Source organism: Prionailurus bengalensis, chromosome B1, assembly GCF_016509475.1.
Source record: "Prionailurus bengalensis isolate Pbe53 chromosome B1, Fcat_Pben_1.1_paternal_pri, whole genome shotgun sequence".
Taxonomy (NCBI): domain Eukaryota; kingdom Metazoa; phylum Chordata; class Mammalia; order Carnivora; family Felidae; genus Prionailurus; species Prionailurus bengalensis.
In genome coordinates, this window is record NC_057344.1 from 134561838 (window position 1) to 134584281 (window position 22444).

Consider the following 22444-nt stretch of genomic DNA (forward strand, 5'->3'; position numbering starts at 1 on the left):
ATGACAGGAAAACAAGGCCTCAGGATTCCAACTCACTCAGAACAGAGGTTTCCAAATATCTTTTAAAGCAATAGAACCCTTTTCTCCCAAATGAAGTCTTCAGCTACAATGCAATCTACAAAACCTGTTCTTTTTTTTTTTTTAATTTAAATTTTATTATTTATTTTGAGGGAGAAAGACAGGTAGAGAGAAAGTGCACAGAGGAGGCAGAGCGAGAGAGAGAGAGAGAGTGAGAGAGAGAGAGAGAGAGAGAATCCCAAGCAGGCTCCATGTTGTCAGCGCAGAGCCCGATGTGGGGCTCAATCTCACAAACTGTGAGATCATGACCTGAGCCAAAACCGACACTCCACTGACTGAGCCACCCAGGTGCCCCTATAAAAACTGCTCCGAGGTAGGAATGGTGGCGTGGATGCCTCTGTTGCCAGATTTGTAACTACTTCCGACCAGGTGGGGAGTCAACTGTATCACTGTGGCCCTCTGTGCAGACCCTGGTGTCTTCTGCCTTCAAACAGCCTCAGATACTCAGGATTAGTTTCCATCCAATCGTTGCACTTGGGTGAGATCAGAAATTCAAGTTGACTAGTTCAGAACTGGTTAGTCCCATGAGGATGAACTGAGCAGTCCCAGGTTTTGAGATGTCATCACTCACAGCCGAATGGAAAACCGCTGACAGAATTAGGACTGAGGGACGCGCAGCGGTCGGTCGGTACTGAGAATCAGAAGCAGGCTCTTTGAGGCAGATCTCTTTCCCTTCAGGCTGAACCAAATATAACCTCCCAGGAAATGTGATATTGTTTTCCTTGATTACCCCTTGTCAGCTCAGATATTCTGAGTTTTACCACAATTAGAACTTGAAAGTATTCTGATTTATGTATGAGGCACAGTAAGCTGGCACCACTCACGGCGAGGCGGAAGGAAGGGAGACTGAATGTCTTAGCTACAGTCGGTCAGGACACGGACCCTCACGTCAGACCCTGATGAAGATCCAGCAGGGTTTCTAACACCACTCTTGGTCCCTGGGGCCGGCACGCCTGGGGCCAAGGTGGGGAGATGGGAAGTTGGGGTCCAGAAGTTCTTGTCTCCCCAGTGCCTGGGTGTTAAGAAATAACACACTGAAAATGTTGAATTTGTCCACACACACTTTGGCTTGCTCATATTTTTAAGATGTATTTTTATTTACAGAGTGAGATGAAGCGTAACAGATAATGCAGTTACAAATGTATCTGATAACTCCATTTTCATGAAAAAGTATATAAATATATTATAGGAAATTCTATATAGTAAACATCAGAAACTGATACAGTAAACATTTGCTACGTTTTTCTATTCCAATATTACTGTCATTTAAAGCTTAAATACTGGTTTCAAGTATCTCCTATAAAATAACTCTATTAAAATACTGGAAAAGAATTTTGCTATCAACAAGATTGGTGCATTAAAAATAGACTTGGTGTGTGTGTCTTTGTAACAATGTCAACTATAATCAAAGGCTGCCTTAATCATCGCTAAGATCTGCATTGTTCAGTTAGTGCTAAAAAATTTTAAATTATCATCACAGGTTGAAGTAGCTGTAAAAATACAGCATTTCACCATCGTTGTTGTGAAGAATGCCCCTCTAAGGTAGAGGAGAATAAGCATAATAATGTTGTATGGACTTGCGGCCCTGTGATCATTATTTTAAACAGGGAGCAGGAAACTCTGTTGGAGGTCGGGGGCAGAGATGAAGAAGCATCCAGAAGGCTGATCTTTTCCTGTTATTTCAGAAGCTGTGGCTGTTCTGTTTGCTCTTCTTTAGCTTGAAGACGCGTCAGAACATAAAGGATGACCTGATAGCAGAAAATATACTGATCCTATGGCCAAAAGAGAAAAAAAAAAAAGAGACAGATTCTAGATTTATAATGTGAAATAGATACGTCATGAGTAATTTTGGAAATATGGAGAATTTTGTTATAGTTACTATTAAGACGCAGGACATAGAGTTGTGCAGTATCATAAAAATTATAAGAAGCTGAAACTGGATGGACAAAACAAGGAGGGGAAAAGCCTTGGGGGTGGAAATATCCCAGAGTCCCAACCGAAATTGTCTGTGGTACTCCACTTTTATGTTTTGGTAATATTTATGATTTGCTTTTATAAGGGAAAAATAAACTTCCTACAGAATTTCCTGTAGAGTTTATTGAGCTCATCTTGATGTTCTGAAATGTCAAAACCCAAGACACCATACAAAATAATTTTCTTTAAATATCTGGAACAAAAGAATATGGAAATCAAAGAATCAAAGTCTTTCAAAATTAACTTTTTTTTTTTTTTTGGTGAAATTACTCTCTGTTTAGTTGATGGTGCAGTGATCTGAGTTTTCTTGTTATACAAAGAATTAATTCACGATATACTAAATGGAAAGCAATAAAACAACTACAGTTGAAACTCATTCAAAGCAGTCATGCCTGTGCACTTGTTTGGACTAAAGAATGTAAGAACGTTCCCTAAAATGTTGACAATTCTGGAGAGTAGGAATACAAGTAACCCTTTCGTTTCCTTTTTGCTTATCTGTATTTTGACTTTCCCACATTTGCACAAGTTCATCTTTGACTTTCTCGTACGCCAGAAACAAACTGTTAGCAAACCTACTTCCCATGATGCCCCCTTCCCCCTATATCCACCTGTATCCACCACTCCAGTCTGCACCACACCTGCCACCTAATGGACCTACCTGCTTCTAACCCTGCAGCCTCCTCCCCAAATCCTGTATTGTTTTAGCACAGTAGCCAGAGAGGACCTTTAAAATGTGACTCAGATCAGGTCAGTCCACATCACTCAGAAGAAAGCCCAGGCTCTGGTCCTGTCACTTCCCTTTTCCACCTCAGCCACACCAGCCATGGCCATGTTTAAACACGCAAGACCTGCTCCTGCCTCAGATCTCCACATGGGTGGTTCTGTCTGCCTGAAATGCTCTTACTGTCACACAGCCAATGACCCACACTGCCCTTCCTTCAGATCTTGGCTCCAGTGTCACTTTCTCAGTGCTGCCACCCTATTGAAAGTACCTCTCCCAGCCTGCCACCATGCTTCCTCTTTGCCCTGATCTATTTTTTTTCCCCTCTAAAGTACTTATTGCTTTCAAAGATCTTAGATAACTTAGTGTGCCTAATATCTGTCTTCCTCCTCACCACCCCATGAGAAGATCTTTGCTATTCTAGCAGGGATCTTTGTGTCATTCACAGATGTGCTCCAAGTACCTAGAAGCATGCCTGGTCCACAGCAGACACTCAGTAAATAAGTGTCTGTTGAATGAATGAATTTCCTGGGTATAAAGAACTTATTCAGATCAGTAGGTTCTCTTTACCTAAAAAATGTGTATCAGCTTAATATTTAGGAGATTTAACTTGAATTAAAAGTGTACATGAATGGAAGGCAGGCAAACTTTAATTTTAAAGATAGTCATAAACTTTTATATTCTTCACGAGGAAGAGAAATGTGAACTTACAGACATATAAAAAGCTTCCATATCCCTCCCCACAATACAAACAATAAGAATAGTGGAACTGCTCAGAACAGACAGATAATCTACATAATGCAGTTCTTGAAAAGATACAAGTCTGTAGGTCAGTGGGTGATATAACCCATGGTTTGTTATCATGGTTTGAAATGAACATGATCAAAACAGGAGATACAGATCCACACATTCACTCTCCCGCAAGAGTGCCTCGTCCAAGCTAAGCAACTCCAGCCTGCCTTCTGGCCTTCTGCTCAGTGCTGCTGAATCCATTCCCTCTTGGGGAATTTCTGCAGCAAGAATGTTACCATTAACATCTTTAAGTTGGAAACGGGGAAAGAATGCCACTAATTATATGCTATTTGGTACCATCCCCAATTGTTGCCCCAACATGCCCCCCTGTTCTTTGCAGTGCAGATGCACTCATTTTTAAAAAACTAAAAAAAAAAAGTATTTTTATTAAAAATATTTATTTTAATGTTTACTTATTTTTAAGAGGTGGAGAGAGACAGAACATGAGTGGGGGTGGGGCAGAGAGAGAGGGAGACACAGAATCCGAACCAGGTTCCAGGCTCTGAGATGTTATCACAGAGCCCGACATGGGGTTTGAACCCACGAGCTATGAGATCATGACCTGAGCTGAAGTTGGATGCTTAACCAATTGAGCCACCAGGCGCCCCTTTTCTTATTTTTTAGAGACGGGGGGGGGGGGGGGGGGGGGGGGGGGGGAAGGGGGGGGGGGGGGGGGGGGGGGGGGGGGGGGGGAAAAATGGGGAGGGAGGGAGGAGAGGGGGAGAGAGTGAGAGAGCGAGAGAGAGAGCGAGAGAGAGAGAGAGATAGAGAGAGAGAGAGAAGCCCAAGCAGCCTCCATGTTCAGCATGGAACCAGATGCAGGGCTCGATCCCTGCATCTTGGGATCTCAACCCAAGAAGAATCAAGAGTTGGATGCTCAACCGACTAAGCCACCCAGGCACTCCCTTTTTCTTCATTAAAAAAAAAATTAAAAGGCAAAATTTAAATATTTTCATTTTTTTCTGAATTAGTCCTCATGATTAAAGAAAAAAAAAACAGTCCCTCACTACCGCAGATGTTTGGTTTTAAGGAATAATGTGAAGGCCCATTAAGAAGAGAAATGGTTTAACCAGAACTCTGAAAAGATCCGAATCCTCATGAAAATCCTAATTAGAAGACACCAAGACTCACCTCTGTCTGAACCATCCCATGTCTTTGCAGTCTCATGCAGCGCACGAGGTCAGAGATGTCAAACTGCCAAAGGAAATGGCTATCCGTTAGAGAAAGTGTCACCAAATCTGAACCCCAAAGGTTCACAGGGGAAGGACTTCTATAGATTTCTATATCTCATTCTCCTTCCCCTTATAGCAGCTTTGGGAAATTGTTCCAGACAAAAGTCAATGGACTAACTCTGCCATCATTTCATAATTTTATTTATGGTCTTTGTAAGAATTAGGGGAAGTTGTTTTACTTGAAAGTCCCAAACAGAAATTGTCTTCCCTCTGGAATTTGACTTATTTCTAATATCACCATTTATTTTATTAAAAAAAATTTTTTTTGAGTTTATTTATTTATTTTTGAGAGAGACTGAGAGACAGCACAAATGAAGAAGGGACAGAGAGAGAGAGAGAGAGGGAGACACAGAATCTGAAGCAGGCTCCAGGCTCTCAGCTGTCAGCACAGAGCCTGATGCGGGGCTTGAATCCACAAACCGTGAGATCATGACCTGAGTCAAAATCGGATGCTTGAACTGACTGAGCCACTCAGGTGCCCCCTCATATCACCCTTAAAAAAACACAAGGCAAGCTATTTTTCCTGCAGTTTGCTTTTCAGAATGAAATTCCTGATCTTTTTATTTTCACTGATGTTAGCAGTTTGAAACAAGGGAGAAATAGACTGTTTTGTTTTGTTCCACTTAAATCATTAATGGTAGATACAATACTGTGTGAAGAGCAAGACAGAACTGCTTTTAACCAAAATTCTTTAAGACATGATGATTTTAATTGCTTATATACAGTAAGATGTTCTAACATTGTAAGTAAGGTTTATACTAATTTAATTTTAATAAGATTGTAATCAGTAATTTTGTTTACTGAGTAATTTTTTTTAAAGTAGAAGTAATTGTTTAGTGACTAGCATCAATTTGTATAGTAACAAAGTATACATTTTCCACCTACAGGTAACAGTAACAAAAAAAGAATATGTCTTTTTTTAAAAAATTGTTTTTTTAATGTTTATTTTTGAGAGAGAGAGAGAGAGTAGGGGAGGGGCAGAGAGAGTGGGAGACACAGAATCTGAAGCAGGCTCCAGGCTCTGAGCTGTCAGCACAGACCCTGACGCAGGGCTCAAACTCATGAACTGAGAGATCATGACCTGAGTCGAAGTTGGATGCTTAACCGACTGAGCCACTCAGGTGCCCCAATATACTTTCTTTTGTGCATATATATACATATATATATATATATACATATATATATGTATATGTGTATATATATATGTATATATATATACATATATATATGTATATGTGTGTATATATATATATATATATATATATATATATATAAAGTAAGCTCGAACTCAATGTGAGGCTTGAACTTAGGACCCCAAGATAAAGAGTTGCTTGCTCTACCAACTGAACCAGCCCCAGTGCTTCAATATTTCTATTCCTAAGTGTGATGGTGACACTGACTTTATCTTATACAAGCCTACAGACTATAAAGAGTAATATGCAATAGTGCATAAGGGACTTTTGAGCACAGTTAAAACCAGTAAAACAAATATAAATTTGGGGCACCTGGGTGGCTCAGTCAGCTGAGCGACCTTCAGCTCAGGTCATGATCTCATGAATCATGAGTTCAAGCCCTGTACTGGGCTCACTGCTGTCAGCCTGTCAGTGCTAGGCCCACTTCAGATCCTCTGTCCCTCTCTCTCTGCCCCTCCCCTGCTTGCGCTCTCCCAAAAAATAAATAAAAAATAAAAATACAACAACAACAAAACAAAAAATCAAATATAAATTTGAAGTATTATTTCTTCTTGATTATGATCTGGGTAGTTTTGAACAACATTTACTAAATTATAATTTGATGAAGTAAGAAAATTGAGAGATTTATAGAAACTGCTAAATAAAAAATTCCAAGATTATAGCACACTATTAAAAATTAGATTTTACCATTAGTTCTGGTCAAATGCTAGTTCAGCCTATAACTTTTTTTTTTTTTTTTTCAGAGAGAGACAGAGTGAGCACAAGTGAGGAAAGGGCAGAGGGAGAAAGAGAGAGAAAGAGAGAGAGAGAGAGAGAGAGAGAGAGAGAGAGAATCTTAAGTAGGCTCCACACCCAGTGCAGAGCCTGACGTGGGGCTTGATCTCATGACTGTAAAATCATGACCATGAGACCTGAGCTGAAATCAAGAGTCAGATGCTTAACAAACTGAGCCACTCAGGTGGCCTAGTTCAGCCTATATCTTGTACTCACGTCAAGATCTTGACTGATTAATCCTAAAACCACATCTATGCATATCAGGGTCCCTGAACGTCCAATGCCAGCGCTGCAGTGTGTGATAATTGGGCCCGATTTGTGAATGTGTCTCATGTAAGAGATAAAAGTGAGCAAGTCGTCTGGCTGAGAAGGTGTATCGTGGTCTGGCCAGGCAGTGAAATTCAGATGAGAAATATGTCGCGTCTCTCCTGTCTGAAATTGTACAACAAAAGAAAATAGATAAAGGCATACTGTATTGTTCACACGTAAGTTTTAATTCTTAATAATATACTGTTCTTTCAAATTTTGACTTGCCCATTGGATTGGATGAAAGGAAAGGTGAAAGAGACAAAAAGACTCTATCAAACAACACATGGAGGGTATTTATCAAGGAGGTTGCTAAATCCACATTTTAAATACTGGTAAAAACTACTTTTTGGAAATCCTAAAAGCAAATTACATTTTGATGTGAATAACAATCTTTTCTAAATGACTGCACTTTTAACTCACTCTGCATAAAAGCAAAGTCATTGCAATGGCTTAATTGCCTTACAAAATTTGGCCCAGCTACTCTCAGACCTAACCTGCTCCTCGTGGCCACAGAGACCTCTTTGCGGCTCTTTAAAAACACTAAGGCACAGTTCAAGCCTAGGGCCTCTGCACTTGCTCTTTCTGACTGAAATCTATCCTCCCCCATCCCTATGGCTTGGTCAACTCTTTTAGGGTTTTTTCCACAGCACCATCAACATTAGTATTTCCTCATTAGCAAGTAAACTAAATATGTTGTTTATGGGGGAGCACTTGATACTTAGAGATTTTTTTAAAAGTTTCAGTCACTCTACTGAGAGGTTTGACCTTAAAAAAAAACCAAAACATTTCCAGCACATAGCTTCGAGCCATTTTGTTGTTATCACTACGCAAAGGAGGATAGATGGTCACCTTAAGAGTCCTGTGTTCTCATTTTCATTCTAATACAGTTCATACTGGAGGAAACGGCTTGGTAGAAGTCATGAAGAGGGTCACATGTAAGTTTACATTAGATAAAAAATAATGGGTGACATTAGTGCCACTGAAATGGGAACCCAGAAGTTGCTGGCTTTCATTTAGGAATACACTGATGCTATCAAAGAAAGCATCTAGGCCTACATTCCAAGTAGGAGATAAGCCTTGGGAGATGGAAAGATTTAATTTGCTTACCTGAATATCTTCTAGGGACATTGCCCTGACGACAAAGCCCTTCAGCTGCTGCATTCTCACAAGAGCCAGCCGAAGCCTGTCACTGACCATTGTCGTTTTGCCCAGGATATTAGGCCAATAGCGCTGGCATTTGATTTTTTCCCCTTCTACTTCTTGGGTCATCATGGCTATCACTGTGGATTTTTGTTCCCAAATCATCTGCCAGAAATCTCCAACAGTTGTAGGGAGAGGTCCTTGGCAGGCAATGTAAACAAACTCTTCTTTTCCCACTGGTATCTTAATGAAGCTGGCGTTGATATATCCACCTTCATTTCCAAGAGGCACTCTTGTAGCATCATCTGTGAATTTTCCACCACAAAACAGAGCCATCTGTATCATGCATTTTTCTTTCTTTTCCTTCCTTCTTTCCTCCCTCCCTCCCTCCCTCCCTCCCTTTTTCTTTCTTTCTTTCTTTCTTTCTTTCTTTCTTTCTTTCTTTCTTTCTTTCAGTTTATTTATTTTGAGAGAGAGAGAGAGCGCAAGACAGTGACAGAGCACACAAGTGGGGGAGTGGCAGAGAGGAAGAAAGAAGCCCAAGCAGACTTCACACTGTCAACACAGAGCTCAATGCAGAGATTAAACTCACCAACCATGAGCTCATGACCTGAGCAGTAATCAAGAGTCAGATGCTTAACTAACTGAGCCACTCTATTTTTTAAATAATTTGTTCTATTTTCTTTTTTTTTTTAAGATTTTAAAATTATTTGAAGAGAGATAGACTGTGTATGCTTGCAAGCTCAAGTGGGAGAGGGTCAGAAAGAGAGGAGAGAAAGAATTCCAAGCAGGCTCTATACTGTCAGCTTAGAGCCCAACACGGGCTCGATCTCATGAGCCATAAGATCATGAGTCCGACACTTAACTGACTGAGCCACCCAGGCACCCCTGTATCATGCATTTTTAAACAAGAGCCTTACAAACAGGGTCACTCAAAGATTATGAGAAATTCCTCAGAGCCATAAATGAAATCACAAACACATTTTAATAAAAGCATATTTGGGGCGCCTGGGTGGCACAGTTGGTTAAGTGTCGTCCGACTTCAGCCAGGTCACGATCTCGCGGTCCATGAGTTCGAGCCCCGCGTCGGGCCCTGGGCTGATGGCTCAGAGCCTGGAGCCTGTTTCCGATTCTGTGTCTCCCTCTCTCTCTGCCCCTCCCCCGTTCATGCTCTGTCTCTCTCTGTCCCAAAAATAAATAAACGTTGAAAAAAAAAAAAAGCATATTTTCAAATTGTAGTATAGCCAAATCATTTTATATTTACCCATTTCACTCATTACAAATATATCTAAGATGTCAACTCAATGAGTTTGACAGACAATTAGATATTATTTACACAGATTTGGCTGAAAAACTGAAATTTATAAATTAATACGTTTAGAACTTCTTAACAAGTTCCTAGAGAAACAAACTTAACTTTACTATTTCTTATCCGTCCTTATCTTAATGATGACAATAAGACTGAATTTAATGAATGACAATGCCAAAAGATTATTTCATAAAACAAATATTAATATTATAGTGAGTTTACTAAAGTACTTATTATAATTGGCATAATTACCTCTTGCTCATCTAATTAAATTATGTTCTTTTAAATCAGCAGCCAACTATAAACACAATAAATCCAAAGGTAGCTCACTTTATTCTCCAGGTATGTAGGCTCTTGTCTTTATCTGATGGTAATTTCATAGTCAGAATATAAATTTTCAAACCAGTGAAAGTATATGTAAGCCATCTTATCCAAGATAATTAATTTGTATGTACTTACACATCAGAAGCCATTTCTACTTAAAACATTTATAATTAACTGGTAATTTCTAGGATTATCAAATTATGACTTTATTAATAGGTTTCAAAATCCTCCATCAATTGCCCTTCAATTACTTGACTTTTACATCATAACTCATGGCAATAAATCCACCCAGTAGTTTTAGATTCATGGCTTACTCCATTTGATTTTAAGATACTAGTCTGACCATTTCTTTTTCTTTTTGCCTGAAATAATTCCCACCTACTTTATACTGAACAATTATCGATTTCATGTTTATTTATTTGTTTACTTATTTAAGTTTATTTTGAGAGAAAGCAGGTGTTCACATGAGTGGGGGATATGCAGAAAGAGAGGGAGAGAGAGAATCCCAAGCAGGCTCCACACTGTCAGTGCAGAGCCTGACGTGGGGCTCAATCCCACAAAGAAATAATGACCTGTAAATCAAGAGTCAGATGCCCAACTGACTGTGCCACTCAGGCACCCCTCAATTTAATTTTTAAGATGTTAAGATTCACTTTTCGCAGGAAGTTTGCCAAAATAAATTTTGTGTCTTCTGTCTTGGGTTGAGAAAATTCAGCTATTATTTATTGCATGATTTGTCACTCTTGGCTCCGTTACGGGTCTTTGAATTTATGACTTCCTTGAGGATAGGCTCATTGTGTCACACATGATGGAATCCAATGTGCTAATACATAGATATGTGGCTGATCATTACTATGAGAAGTGGCTAAAGAAAACAAAAAGTTGCTAGACATTGATATTTTGGCTACAAACAGATATAATTTAAAAAATCACATGTTGATTGGTGGAATGGGTAAAATGTGGGTAAAAAGGAACTGCTTTTTTCCTTCCTGTATCTGAAACAGTTCAAACTATAATGCAACCTGGTAGTACCACCGTTGGTACCACTGCAGCCACATGCACATATATCAGAGACGTTTCTCTACCATAAAGTGAGTGGAATAAATAGATGTTGGCATGACACATGAACTAAGAAACCACTCATCCAGAAGTTGATTTCATATTTTCAAGAAGGCTTTAAAATTACTGATTTGACATCACTGATTAATTTCTAATACTATGCTGTAAAAACTCACAAATGTCTGAAGAAATATTTAAGATTCCTCAGTGTGATTTTCAGTATATCATAGATGATTTGAAAAGGAATTCACATTCTATATCTAAATGTATTTGTTACTTATGTAAATCTCTGAATATGTGCTTGTGTGTGTGCACACACACTTATGTGAGAAATAGGTAAACTAGCATGAAAGTTTTCAATCAGTTCAAATTATATTAGACAATTGAAGCCAAATTGGAACTTACAGGGAAGTATATTTTTATATCGATTCTTTCTTCTGTTTTCCTTAGTTTGCCCAATTAGACACTGATCCAAAGGTTTTAATTCTTGAAGATTCTGCAAGCAAAAATGGAAATAAAGTTAAATTTGTCGAAATAAGCAGGAATTCAGTAATAATTGCAAATACGTTAAATACACAGGGTGCAAAACTGGCTACTGATCAGGGCAGACACTGAATGTTAAGAAATAGATCTGTCCTGGCAAGATAAGCAAGCCTAAAATCCCAATATTAATCTGATATTTAAAATATATTTCTGCAAATATCTTTAACATGTTGTAGTCACTCAACTAATTTTGTGAGGCTGTACTTTGTATCTTAATTTTACATTTCAGTCTAAAAAGGTCTATAATTATATTTTAGGGAAAAAAACAACTTAAAAAAACAACTTGCACTTAAAAAATGAGATGGAGCAGAATTTTTTGACAATACTGTCTGTGGGGTCATAGAATAACCTTTATGGTAGAGTTGTGGTTAGACAGTCCTATGTTTTAAAGTCAACTCTTTGTCACTTTTCATCCACTCATTAATCCATCCATCCATCCATCCATCCATCCATCCATCCATCCATTTGACAAATATATATTGAAAATGCCTACTAGATGCAGGGCACTGTAATAAGTGCTGGGAATACAGTAGTAAGAAAGAAGATATGATTCTGGTTCTCCTAGAGCTTTCAGACCATTGGGCGAAAGAGGCAGTAGAGAAGTAAACATACTGTGATATATGTGTCAAGAACTTAATAAGCTACTGTGTTAGAGAAAAATAAAGATTTACTTTATAAAGGGTTGTGATGGCAGGTCTGTGGGATGGTGACATTTAAACCTTAAAGAAAGAAATCATTTCTGCAAAATGGAGGAGAGTATACCTCAACTATTGTGAGCTTGTTTCCAAATCTATTAATGGGAGTTACATTATTGTGAGTATTTAATACAAAGCATCTAGCACATTGCAGAAGCTCTCAGGAGAAGTTAGCTCCTTTCACTTCAATGGTTATGAAAAGCTCAGGAAGTAGGCAAAGCAAGTATATGGTTTGAGAGAGATGAGCCAGGTAAACCCCAAAACCACAGGGGTGCTACATTCCTCTTTTGTCTCATGGTAAATATGGATGTTGCCAGCAAGACGACATGAGCAAGGGCTCTGAACCATTGCCTCTTTGAACTGAGGGGCATATTTCTGGAGCTGTATTAAACTAGAAACTATTGCTAATGAACTACATCAACAGTGTATTAACTATGAAGTTTAGTGGATGGTTGGAATTGACACTTAACTTGAAAAAAAAAAAGCCTCTTTATCACTACTATGAGGCAGGAAGGGTAATCTTTCGGGAGATTTATCAAGCTCCAAAGCAGCTAAAGAGATCTCTTTAAACCAGTACTATTAGGATCCTAACTGGAAAAATTAATTTCCTGCTAGATAGGACAGGATGGTGCTTGTAGTTGGAAGTAGAGTTGTGAGGTAATGGGCCTTTTCAAAATTTCTCCTAACCTTGCATATAAAACTTTGATAAAGAATCACTGGCAGAAGCCACTTACCTCCAGCTCCTTAGAAGGAATCCCTTGATCTAACAAACCTCGCAACATTCGAATGACTGATTTCAACTTGGTACCGGTGTATTTACCGGAGGGGGGCACTTTGACGATGGGGACTGCAGCAAGCTCCTCATTTGTCAGAAACGGATGGTCTAACAGGAAGACAGCAGTCGATGTTTTAAAAAAAAATTCCCACATAATTGATTTAGCCAATAAGGGAACGGATTCGCGCCTGCTCTTACCTCCTCTATTTTTACCAAAGGAAGAGTCTTTAGAATTAATAAGGCAATAGGACAGGTAGGCAGATACCTACAATCAACATAGGAAAATCTTGGCCATGGCAAGGCCCTTGGCTCTTGTGTACTTACAGTTTCTAGAAGAGTTTGAATTTTTTTTTTTTTTTTTTGCTTCTCTTGACTCAGATGGCACTATTTTCTTGATGAGAACGTATCTAGTCCTCTTATTGCTTTGCACTTTAATTAGCTTCCAAGCACATGGGGAAAAGATGAAGTGGGATGCTTCAGAAATTCTTCATAATGGGACATTGCATTAGAAACACTGATGTCTCCTCTCTCTACCCTCCCTTGGTACTCAGTGCCAGTATCTCTGGCATTTGACAGTTTTATCAATACAAGTGAAACGTTGGGGTCAGTGTCTTAGAAGAGATATGTATCTAATTTAGTACCTGCTCTGTGGAAACTACTCCTATCAGAAAGCAACTGTTATCCTGGAAAAAAGTAGGAGGGAGTTCTTGCTATAGTCTGCATAAGTGTAACTTTGCAGACATACCTGTAAATTAGTTAACTAAAGCATTCTGATGACAGTTACTACATAGATAACAACAATGCCAGGCTCTGTAGGGCATAGGAGGCTGTACAATATCTCAAGAAATGGAACATGTGGTGGGGTGAAGGCTAGTTGTAAACACAGAATTCACTCCTCGAAAGTAGTTGTAAACTTTTACAGAACTGAGCGTAAAGGCAATGGGAGCTGAAACACTGGAGATGGGCGTGGGCTACGGGATTTGACAAAAGCACCATCACGGACACTAACAGTCCACATAAATCAAAAAGGTGTTCATTCAACTACTTTAATTTCCTTTAACAACTAACACTTCAAATTACAAAACCATGTCTTTTGTTGCATTAGTGTAACACTGCCTTCTATAAAAAAAAGAGAAATGCAACACTGAATAGAGCTTCATTTCTCTACTGGCTCAGTTATAAAGTCACAGAGGCAGTAACAAGACACAGCAATTGACTCTCGCTTTTAAAAAATGAGGTTGAGATTCAAGGGTAATAATTTTCCCTCTTTGAGCGATTCTACCTGTTTTATTATAAATTAAATGTACTCCTTGACTTCTCGTTCCAGATTGGCAAAACTGTGACTTTGTGTTTCCAATTAACATATTTATACATTTATTTGTGTGTTTTACTTCAAGCCACTGAGAATTTTAGCCTCCAACTGTGCAAATACCTATTTAGAGAACTAAATGCTGATGTTTGCCTATGTAATTTCATTTAATGTACAGAACCAAATAATGCACACATATAGAGAAATAGCATATCTCTGTATTCTGAAAACTGTGATTTTCAAACACTTATTTTTTTATCCATTGCTTTTGATGAAAAAAATGGCTTATAAAATTCTTGCCTTTATTGGAATCCTCAAGGTTTGTTGTTTCCATTGGCAATTCATCACTTGCCCAGGCCACTTCATTGTCACCATCAGTCTTCCTTTCTTGTGGCTTTTGAATCAAGCTATGACAACAAAACACGTTTGTAATATTTTCTTCAGTTTTGTCCCCCAAATGCATTTAACTATTATATCCTTGAGGGACACCCAAGTGGCTCAGTCGGTTAGGTGTCCGACTCTTGGTTTCAGCTCAGCTCATGATCTCATGGTTCATGGGATTGAGCCCTGCATCGGGCTCTGTGCTGACAGTGTGGAGCCTTCTTGGGATTCTCTCCTTCACTCTCTCTCTCTCTCTCTCTGTCTCTTTCTGCCCCTCTCCCACTCATGTGTGCATGCATGCTCTCTCTCTCTCTCTCAAAAAAGAATATCCTTGAACCCTTATTTCCTGTACAATTATCAAGATATTTAAAAACAGATAGTCTGGGGGCACCTGGGTAGCTCAGTCGGTTAAGCATCTGACTTTGGCTCAGGTCATGATCTTGCAGTTTGTGAGTTCGAGCCCCACGTTGGGCTCTGTGTTGAAAGGTCAGAGCCTGAAGCCTGCTTCAGATTCTGTGTCTCCCTCTCTCTCTGCCCCTCCCCTGCTCATACTCTGTCTCTCAAAAATAAGTAAATGTTAAGAAAATTAAAAAAACAAAAAACCAGATGATCTGATTTGAAAAACCCAAGCCTACAAGTCCTAAGATTTATTGGTAGACGTAAATTAAACTGAAGTACAGAATTGTTTAATATAGTCTAAAATTTATTTTCAAACAAATCCTGTCTTTGGACGTTAGATTGAAGGAGTCCCTTGGAGATAGAGAAAGTGGTTTGTTGCCCGCTTCAACACAGATAACCAATTACAACTGTGTCAGTAGAGCTCTCTGTGTCTTTTTAACAGCTACCTACTATTATTGTACCATATGGATGTGTCTTAATTTATTTATAGAAGTCTCTGTTGATGCACATCTGTCTTTTGCTACAAGTGGAGGCTGGAGGGACATTTCTGCATCAGGACACTCAAGTAATGTAATAAAACACAGTACAAGTTCCCATTATTCTAGGGGTACACAGTAGATGCCATCTTGCTGGTAGGGTGGATGGCTAGAAAAGAGAATCCAGGCAGGACAAAAGTTTAGCAACGAGATGAAAAAGCATAATGTAAAAGGCTGAACACATTTTTGCATTTTATGATATTCAGGGGGAACAAAACAGAGTACATCTGTCTGACATTAGTATAGACCATTAAAACAAGACGTGTACAATGGTCCCACAACGTCAATAACGGGGCAGCAATTATGTTGCTTTTATGGTGAATGTTTTCCTCTGTTCCAGATAATTATGGGTTGCAATTAACATTTAATTTGCAAGTTCTGCATCAGTGACGTTGCTTTTGTCATGTAATAAATATATTTTGTTTGCAAGGGTATAGTTTGGAGATCCTTCTGTCAGGCATTCCCTCCTTTATCATTCCTTTGATTAGCTGCTTTAGTGTTTCATGGGTGCTTGTAGGCGTATACCCTAATTTATTTTGTGTAATTATTTTTTTACAAGTATAAATGATGTTGCAATTACACTTTTGTAGAAATGTCTTTGCACACATGTGGTAGTGGGAGCCATTTTTTAGAAATGAAATTGCTAGATTGAAGGTTATGTACTACAATTCTTTGAATCTTTGACACTCATCGTTGTAAGATACACTATTATTTTGTTCACATTAAGGAAGAAATTATATTGATGGTTGTAAGGCCCTTCATGATTTCAGAAATGTTAAAATCAAAAAGAAAGCGTATCCAAGAATTAGTAACATGTAGATAAAATTTATATGTTAATAGTGTTTCTAACTGCCATTCAAATAAATTAGATATACTAGTTTCCCCGACCTCCTTCCTCCCCTTCCCTTGCCTAACAGGGCAGAGCTTGTATCTTTACAATTATTGGCAGCTGGCCCAGATATTTGCTAGACTTTCCTCATTGTTGGCACTTTCCCTTTTAGACTTTCTTTCATTTTTTCCCCATGGTCAAGGATACTATTTTTTGGAGGAATGTTATAACAAATACATTGTCACATGCCACCTGAACCCTTATAACGGTATTTTAAAAGCATTCTTAATATTCAGCCATAGGTCCATAATTTAGTCAACATTCTCATTTCATTGGAAAAGAATAAATTAATTTCAAAAGCAACATCTAAATGAAAATCTTCAGAACACCTTTTTTTTTTTTTTTTAAAGATTTTATTTTTTAAGTAATCTCTACACCCAGGGTGGGGTTTGAACTCATGACCCTGAGATCAATAGTCACATGCTCCACCAACTGGGTCAGCCAGGTACCCCCACCTCAGAGCACTTCTAAAAAGCAATGGAATTTTTATACTTTCATTTTTTAAAATGTTTATTTATTTTTGAGAGAGAGAGAGAGAAAGAGAGAGAGAAGGAGGGGGAATGAACGTGTGGGGGAGGGGCAGAGAGAGAGAGGGAGACACAAAATCTGAAGCAGGCTTCAGGCTCTGAGCTGTCAGTACAGAGCCTGACATGGGGCTCGAACTCATGAACTGTGACATCATGACCTGAGCCAAAGTCAGATGCTCAACTGATGGAGCCACCCTGGTGCCCCTGTTATATACTTTAAGGGATTATTTTCTTACCTTTCACTTTTTACTTTTTCTTCATAATATTCTTCACAGCCATTCATTTTGATAGACTACAATAAAGAGAAATAAAAATTACATTAGCCCATTGTAAAAAAAAAAAAAAAATCAAACAATCTCAGTGTTAAATTTGTTTCTGTTACTTATTTCCTATATTTTCTGTCATGTCCATCCTCATATAACAAACACACATATGACATTCAATTAATGTCAAACTGTGGCTAAGGCATCTTCAGTGGCCCAAGAGTTTTGCTGGTCCCACTTACTGACTGGCTTTTCATTTCTCATAAGGGATATTAATGGTACAGAGGTAAGGAGAAGACAAGATGTATAGCTGAAGTATGATTAGGCATGCATATTCTTATACTACTTCAATTTGAAAATCTGAAAATGGGCTCTCCAGAAAAATCTTAGTAATTTTCAGTGTGTTAACTTATCTTGCCCTTTTATTATTAAAGTGATGGGTCCTTCTGTGGAGAACATAGACCAATCAGCTCATACTTTACCTGAGTATGGTGTCTCAGAGACCCAAATACTGCAAGTGCAGTTTGCTACAATCAGAAGATGACAAGTTTCATTCTTAGATGATTAATAAATCTTACATTCCAGTCTTTATTAGGACAAATTATCTTAACAAATGGGACAGTCCTTTTGTTTCAAGACCCTGAATTATCTGGTCTCTGTTTACCTCCATAATCCATTTGCTTTTATTTGTAGCACTTTTTTTCTTTTTCTCTTAGAGAGAGAGAGAGCATGAGCACGAGTGGGGAGAGAGGCAGAGGGAGAGAGAGAGAAAGAATCCCAAGCAGGCTGCATGCTCAGTATGGAGCCCGATGTGGGGCTCAATCCCATGACCCTGGGATCATGACCTGAGCTGAAATCAAGAGTCGGACGTCAAACCAACTGAGCCACCCAGGCACCACTTCTTTTCTTTTTAAACTTCATAGACCTTATCACAACTTGTAATTTCATGTTTACTTGGGTGCTTATTTGATCATTCTCTTGTCCTCCTCATTAGACTATAAGCTCCACAAGGGCAGGAACCATGTCTGGTTACCACTGTGTGCCTACACGTGCTTATTATGCCTGAGCCACAGAAGGTTGTCTCACTTCTTTAATAAAGATATAAAAAATCTTTTTTTAAAAATGTGTATTCATTTTTGAGAGACAGAGAGAGACAGAACATGAGCGGGGAAGGGGCAGAGAGAGAGGGAGTCACAGAAACCGAAGTAGGCGCCAGGCTCCATGCTGTCAGCACACAGCTTGACGTGGGGCTTGAAACCACGAACCGTGAGACCATAACCTGAGCTAAAGTCAGACGCCCAACCGACTGAGCCACCCAGGTGCCCCAAGATATAAATAATCTTTAATATGATCTTTCAGTTATAGACCTTTAGACTTAAGAAGTATTTATAATTAAGTTATTCTGATATGAACTTCAGTTTATTTGAGGAAAATGCAGAATTTCTATGGAGGAAGAAAAAAATGTAGCTTGTTTTTATCCACGGATAACTAAAAGGAAGCTTCTTAGATGTTACCTGTTTCTGCAAGTTGATAATTTTAGTCTGGGTTGATTTTTTTCCAAGTAAAGTCATTTGGATTTTGTATTTCCCATCATAAAACTGGTCTAAGAATCTACCATGAGTGTGATACTTTTGAAAAGTATAAAGCCTTTTGTAAGAGTCAAATGTTATTAATATGAAAATGGTGAGATAAAGCCCAATTGGAAATAAAATATAGTGATACTACAACAATATCAATTTTCCACTATTCCTGTCAGAATGGCTAAAATGAAAAATACAAGAAACAACAGATGTTGGTGAGGATGTGGAGAAAGGGGAACCCTTTTGTACTGTTGGTGGGAATGTAACTGGTGCAGCCACTCTGGAAAAGAGTATGGAGGTTACTCAGAAAGTTAAAAATAGAACTATTCTATGATCCAGCAATTGCACTACTGGGTAATTAAACCCTAAGACATACAAATACTAATTTGATGGGACACATGCACCCCCATGTTTATAGCAGCATTATCTACAATAGCCAAATTATGAAAAGAGCCCAAATGTCCACTGACTGATAAATGGATAAAGAAGATATGTATGTGTACACACACACACACACACACACACACACACACACACACTGGAATATTACTCAGCCATGAAAAGGATGAAATGTTGCCATTTACAAGGATGTGGACAGACCTACAGAGTATTAGGCCAAGTGAAATAAGTTAAAGACAAATACCATACGATTTTACTCATATGTGGAATTTAAGAAACAAAACAAACAATCATGGGGAAAAAACCAGAGAGGCAAACTAAGAAACAGACTCTTAACTATAGAGAAGAAATTCTGTGGTTTACTACAGAGGGGAGGTGGGTGGAAGAATGGGTTAAATAGGTGATGGGGATTAAGGGGCACTGTATGGAAGTGCTCTAAACTATACACCTGAAACTAATGTTACACTGTATGTTAACTAACTGGAATTTAAAAACTTAAAGAAAAATTTCCCACTATTTTGCAAAGTTCACCTGTGTATGGGGTAGGTTTGGGTTAAGGAGATGGCCTGCGGTCTCTCTTCTCATTCTGGATTGTAGGCTCCTTGGAAGAGAAGGCAGCTGCAGCACTGCCTCAAGGAAAAGACTTAGATTTTACCAAGGCCAGCCCATCTGAAGGTTGGTTTGTTATCCTATTGCTCAAAGAATCCAGATCCAGCAACTTGAAGAGTAGAGATATCATCACCTGGGTCCAAGACCAAACTGTATCATTTGTGGTGCCCATTGTCAAATGGAAATATGGGATATCTTGTTAAAAAATTGAGAATTTAAAGATGATGGCACAGCACATGAGGAGCTCTTCTAAGCATAGGGCTGTGTGACTACATCAGTCGAATGCCCATAAAGCCAGGATCCTACAGTCAGTCAAGCATGATTATCGTATAGGTGATGGAAAGCCACTGAAAGTTTCTATTGTTTTCTGATTAATAACCAGGATTAGAAACAACATAGGAAGTGTGTTGATGTATTTCAGTACAATGATGTCATGTCTTAGGAGGCCATGCCTTTCTTCTCTCCATCTTAGATGTTTTGAGCTAATGGGGGACATGTTTCTATCTCTCTCAGGAAAGTTGCCTGTCCAGAGGTGTAGAAAGACCAAATTCCTTGCCATGACATCTAAGTCACTTGCTCAACTCACCCCTCCCTATCTCTTCAGTCTTAGCTTTCAAGATACCACATGACACCCTACTTGCAATGATTTAGTGCTCTGAATGTCCCAGGCTGATCCAGACCTTCATGTCCTTGCTAAGCAGTTCCTCAGTATGGAATGCTCTTTCCTATTGCTTCTCACCTACCAAATACCTTTAAAATGCTAAAACTTTGGCTCAGGTCATGATCTCACGGTCCGTGGGTTCGAGCCCCGCATCAGGCTCTGTGCTGACAGCTCAGAGCCTGGAGCCTGTCCCTCTTTCACTTGTGCTCTGTCTCTCTCTCTCAATAATAAACATTAAAAAATAAATAAATAAAATGCTAATTCTCTCGGAAGCCTTAATAACCATACCCATCTACTCCTGTATAGTCCCTATTATTCCACAATTCTTTGTAACATTCTCTGGATTCCATATAAACATTTATCAGGACATGTTTTTACTATAGTTTTAAAAATTGTACTTATTTACATTGTACAGCTCCCAAATTGACTACTAGACTATACAAGCAAATCGGGACAGAAACCCTGATATACCTTCTTACCTTGTTATCCCCAGCTTAATCAGGGTCAAATGAGTTCAGCAATAGCTAAGTGAATAGTTTTGAAACTTTAGATGATGATTTACACTATGTATATAACTGGCATTCATTCCTTCATTCATAAATAAAGCTCAGACACTGGCCTGAAGTACTTCATTAAGAGGTAGTTAAGTGTAGAGTGACAAGTTACAAGACAGTGACAAATGACTGTGTGTGATACTATACTATTTATAATATCATCATAATATCATTTATAATATCAAAAGTAGCTTAACTTTTGACTCATGAGAAAACCTTCAGGGTTAAAACCCTAAAACTTTCAGGGTTGTACATATAATCCAAGTAATTTCCCTATCGGGTATTTACACAAAGAAAATGAAAACACAAATTCGATGTTTATTGAAGCTTTTTTTTTTTTTTTTTTTTTGGTAATTTCTGCACCCAGTGTGGGGCTTGAACTCATGACCCTGAGATCAAGACTTGCATGTTCTACCAACTGAGCCAGACAAGCACCCCTATTGCAGCCATTACTTATATCAGCCAAGATATGGAACCAATTTAAGTGCCTAACAATAGATAAATAAAGAAGATATGGTATATATACATAATGGAATATCACTCAGCCATAAAAAAGAATGAGATCTTGCCATTTGTGACAACATGGATGGACCTGGAGGATATCAGGCTAAGTGAAGTAGGTCAGAGAAAGACAAATACCATATGATTTCATTTAGATGTGGAATCTAAAAAATAAATAGACAAACAAAATACAGAAACAGACTCATAAATACAGAGAACAAACTGGTGGTTGGCAGGCGGGGGCAGGGCTGAGGGGATAGGTGAAATAAGCGAAGGGGATTAAGAGATACAAACTTTATGAAATAAATGTCATGGGACACCTGACTGGCTCAGTTGGTGGAGCATGTGACTCTTGATCTTGGGGTCATGAATTCAAACCCCATTCTGGGCATGGAGCTACCTAAAATAAATTAATTAATTATAAAAATGTCACCAAATGAAAAGTATAGCACAGGAAAGAGAATCAATAACATTGTAATAACTTTGAAGGATGACAGGTGATTAACTACACTTACTGTGGTAAGCATTGCATAATGTATAGAATTGTTAAATCACTATGTTGCATAACTGAAAATAATAGAGAATTGTATTTCAACTACACTTCAATAATAAAAGTTAAAGAAACAAAAACAAAACAACTTCCAGGGTTGTAGAACACACTATTATGAGCCAGTTCAATAAATAATCTACAATTTGTTTAGGGTGGTCCCAAAGAAGCATACTTATGAAAAACTAAATATTTTCAGAAATTCTAGGTAACTCTTAAAACTACTGAAATGTAGGCAACATTCTAGAAATATAAAATGAAACAGAAAATGTTTCCAGAATACTGGCTTAGTCTTCCTTTCAGCTATGGAGATTAGTCATATTTGTCTTTTTTGAATTTGTCTGCTTATGAATATAATTTCCATAGTGATT

General features: G+C 38.4%; 1 protein-coding gene across 13 annotated transcripts in view; it reads right to left on the reverse strand.

Annotated features, from left to right (window-relative positions):
• Nucleotides 1-1154: 1154 nt before the first annotated feature.
• Nucleotides 1155-22444, reverse strand: part of PTPN13 (protein tyrosine phosphatase non-receptor type 13) — a 227929-nt gene continuing 206639 nt past the window's right edge. For 12 of the 13 annotated variants that reach the window (XM_043572251.1, XM_043572248.1, XM_043572246.1 and 9 more), the window contains 8 exons: nucleotides 17196-17251; nucleotides 14528-14634; nucleotides 12878-13026; nucleotides 11311-11401; nucleotides 8181-8518; nucleotides 6981-7196; nucleotides 4697-4759; nucleotides 1155-1850 (listed from right to left, as the gene is read on the reverse strand). In XM_043572251.1, coding sequence (XP_043428186.1) covers nucleotides 1755-1850; nucleotides 4697-4759; nucleotides 6981-7196; nucleotides 8181-8518; nucleotides 11311-11401; nucleotides 12878-13026; nucleotides 14528-14634; nucleotides 17196-17251 — 1116 coding nt within the window. In that variant the 3' untranslated portion in view covers nucleotides 1155-1754. The remainder of the gene's footprint in view (nucleotides 1851-4696; nucleotides 4760-6980; nucleotides 7197-8180; nucleotides 8519-11310; nucleotides 11402-12877; nucleotides 13027-14527; nucleotides 14635-17195; nucleotides 17252-22444) is intronic. The other variant, XM_043572241.1, reaches the window with a different exon arrangement.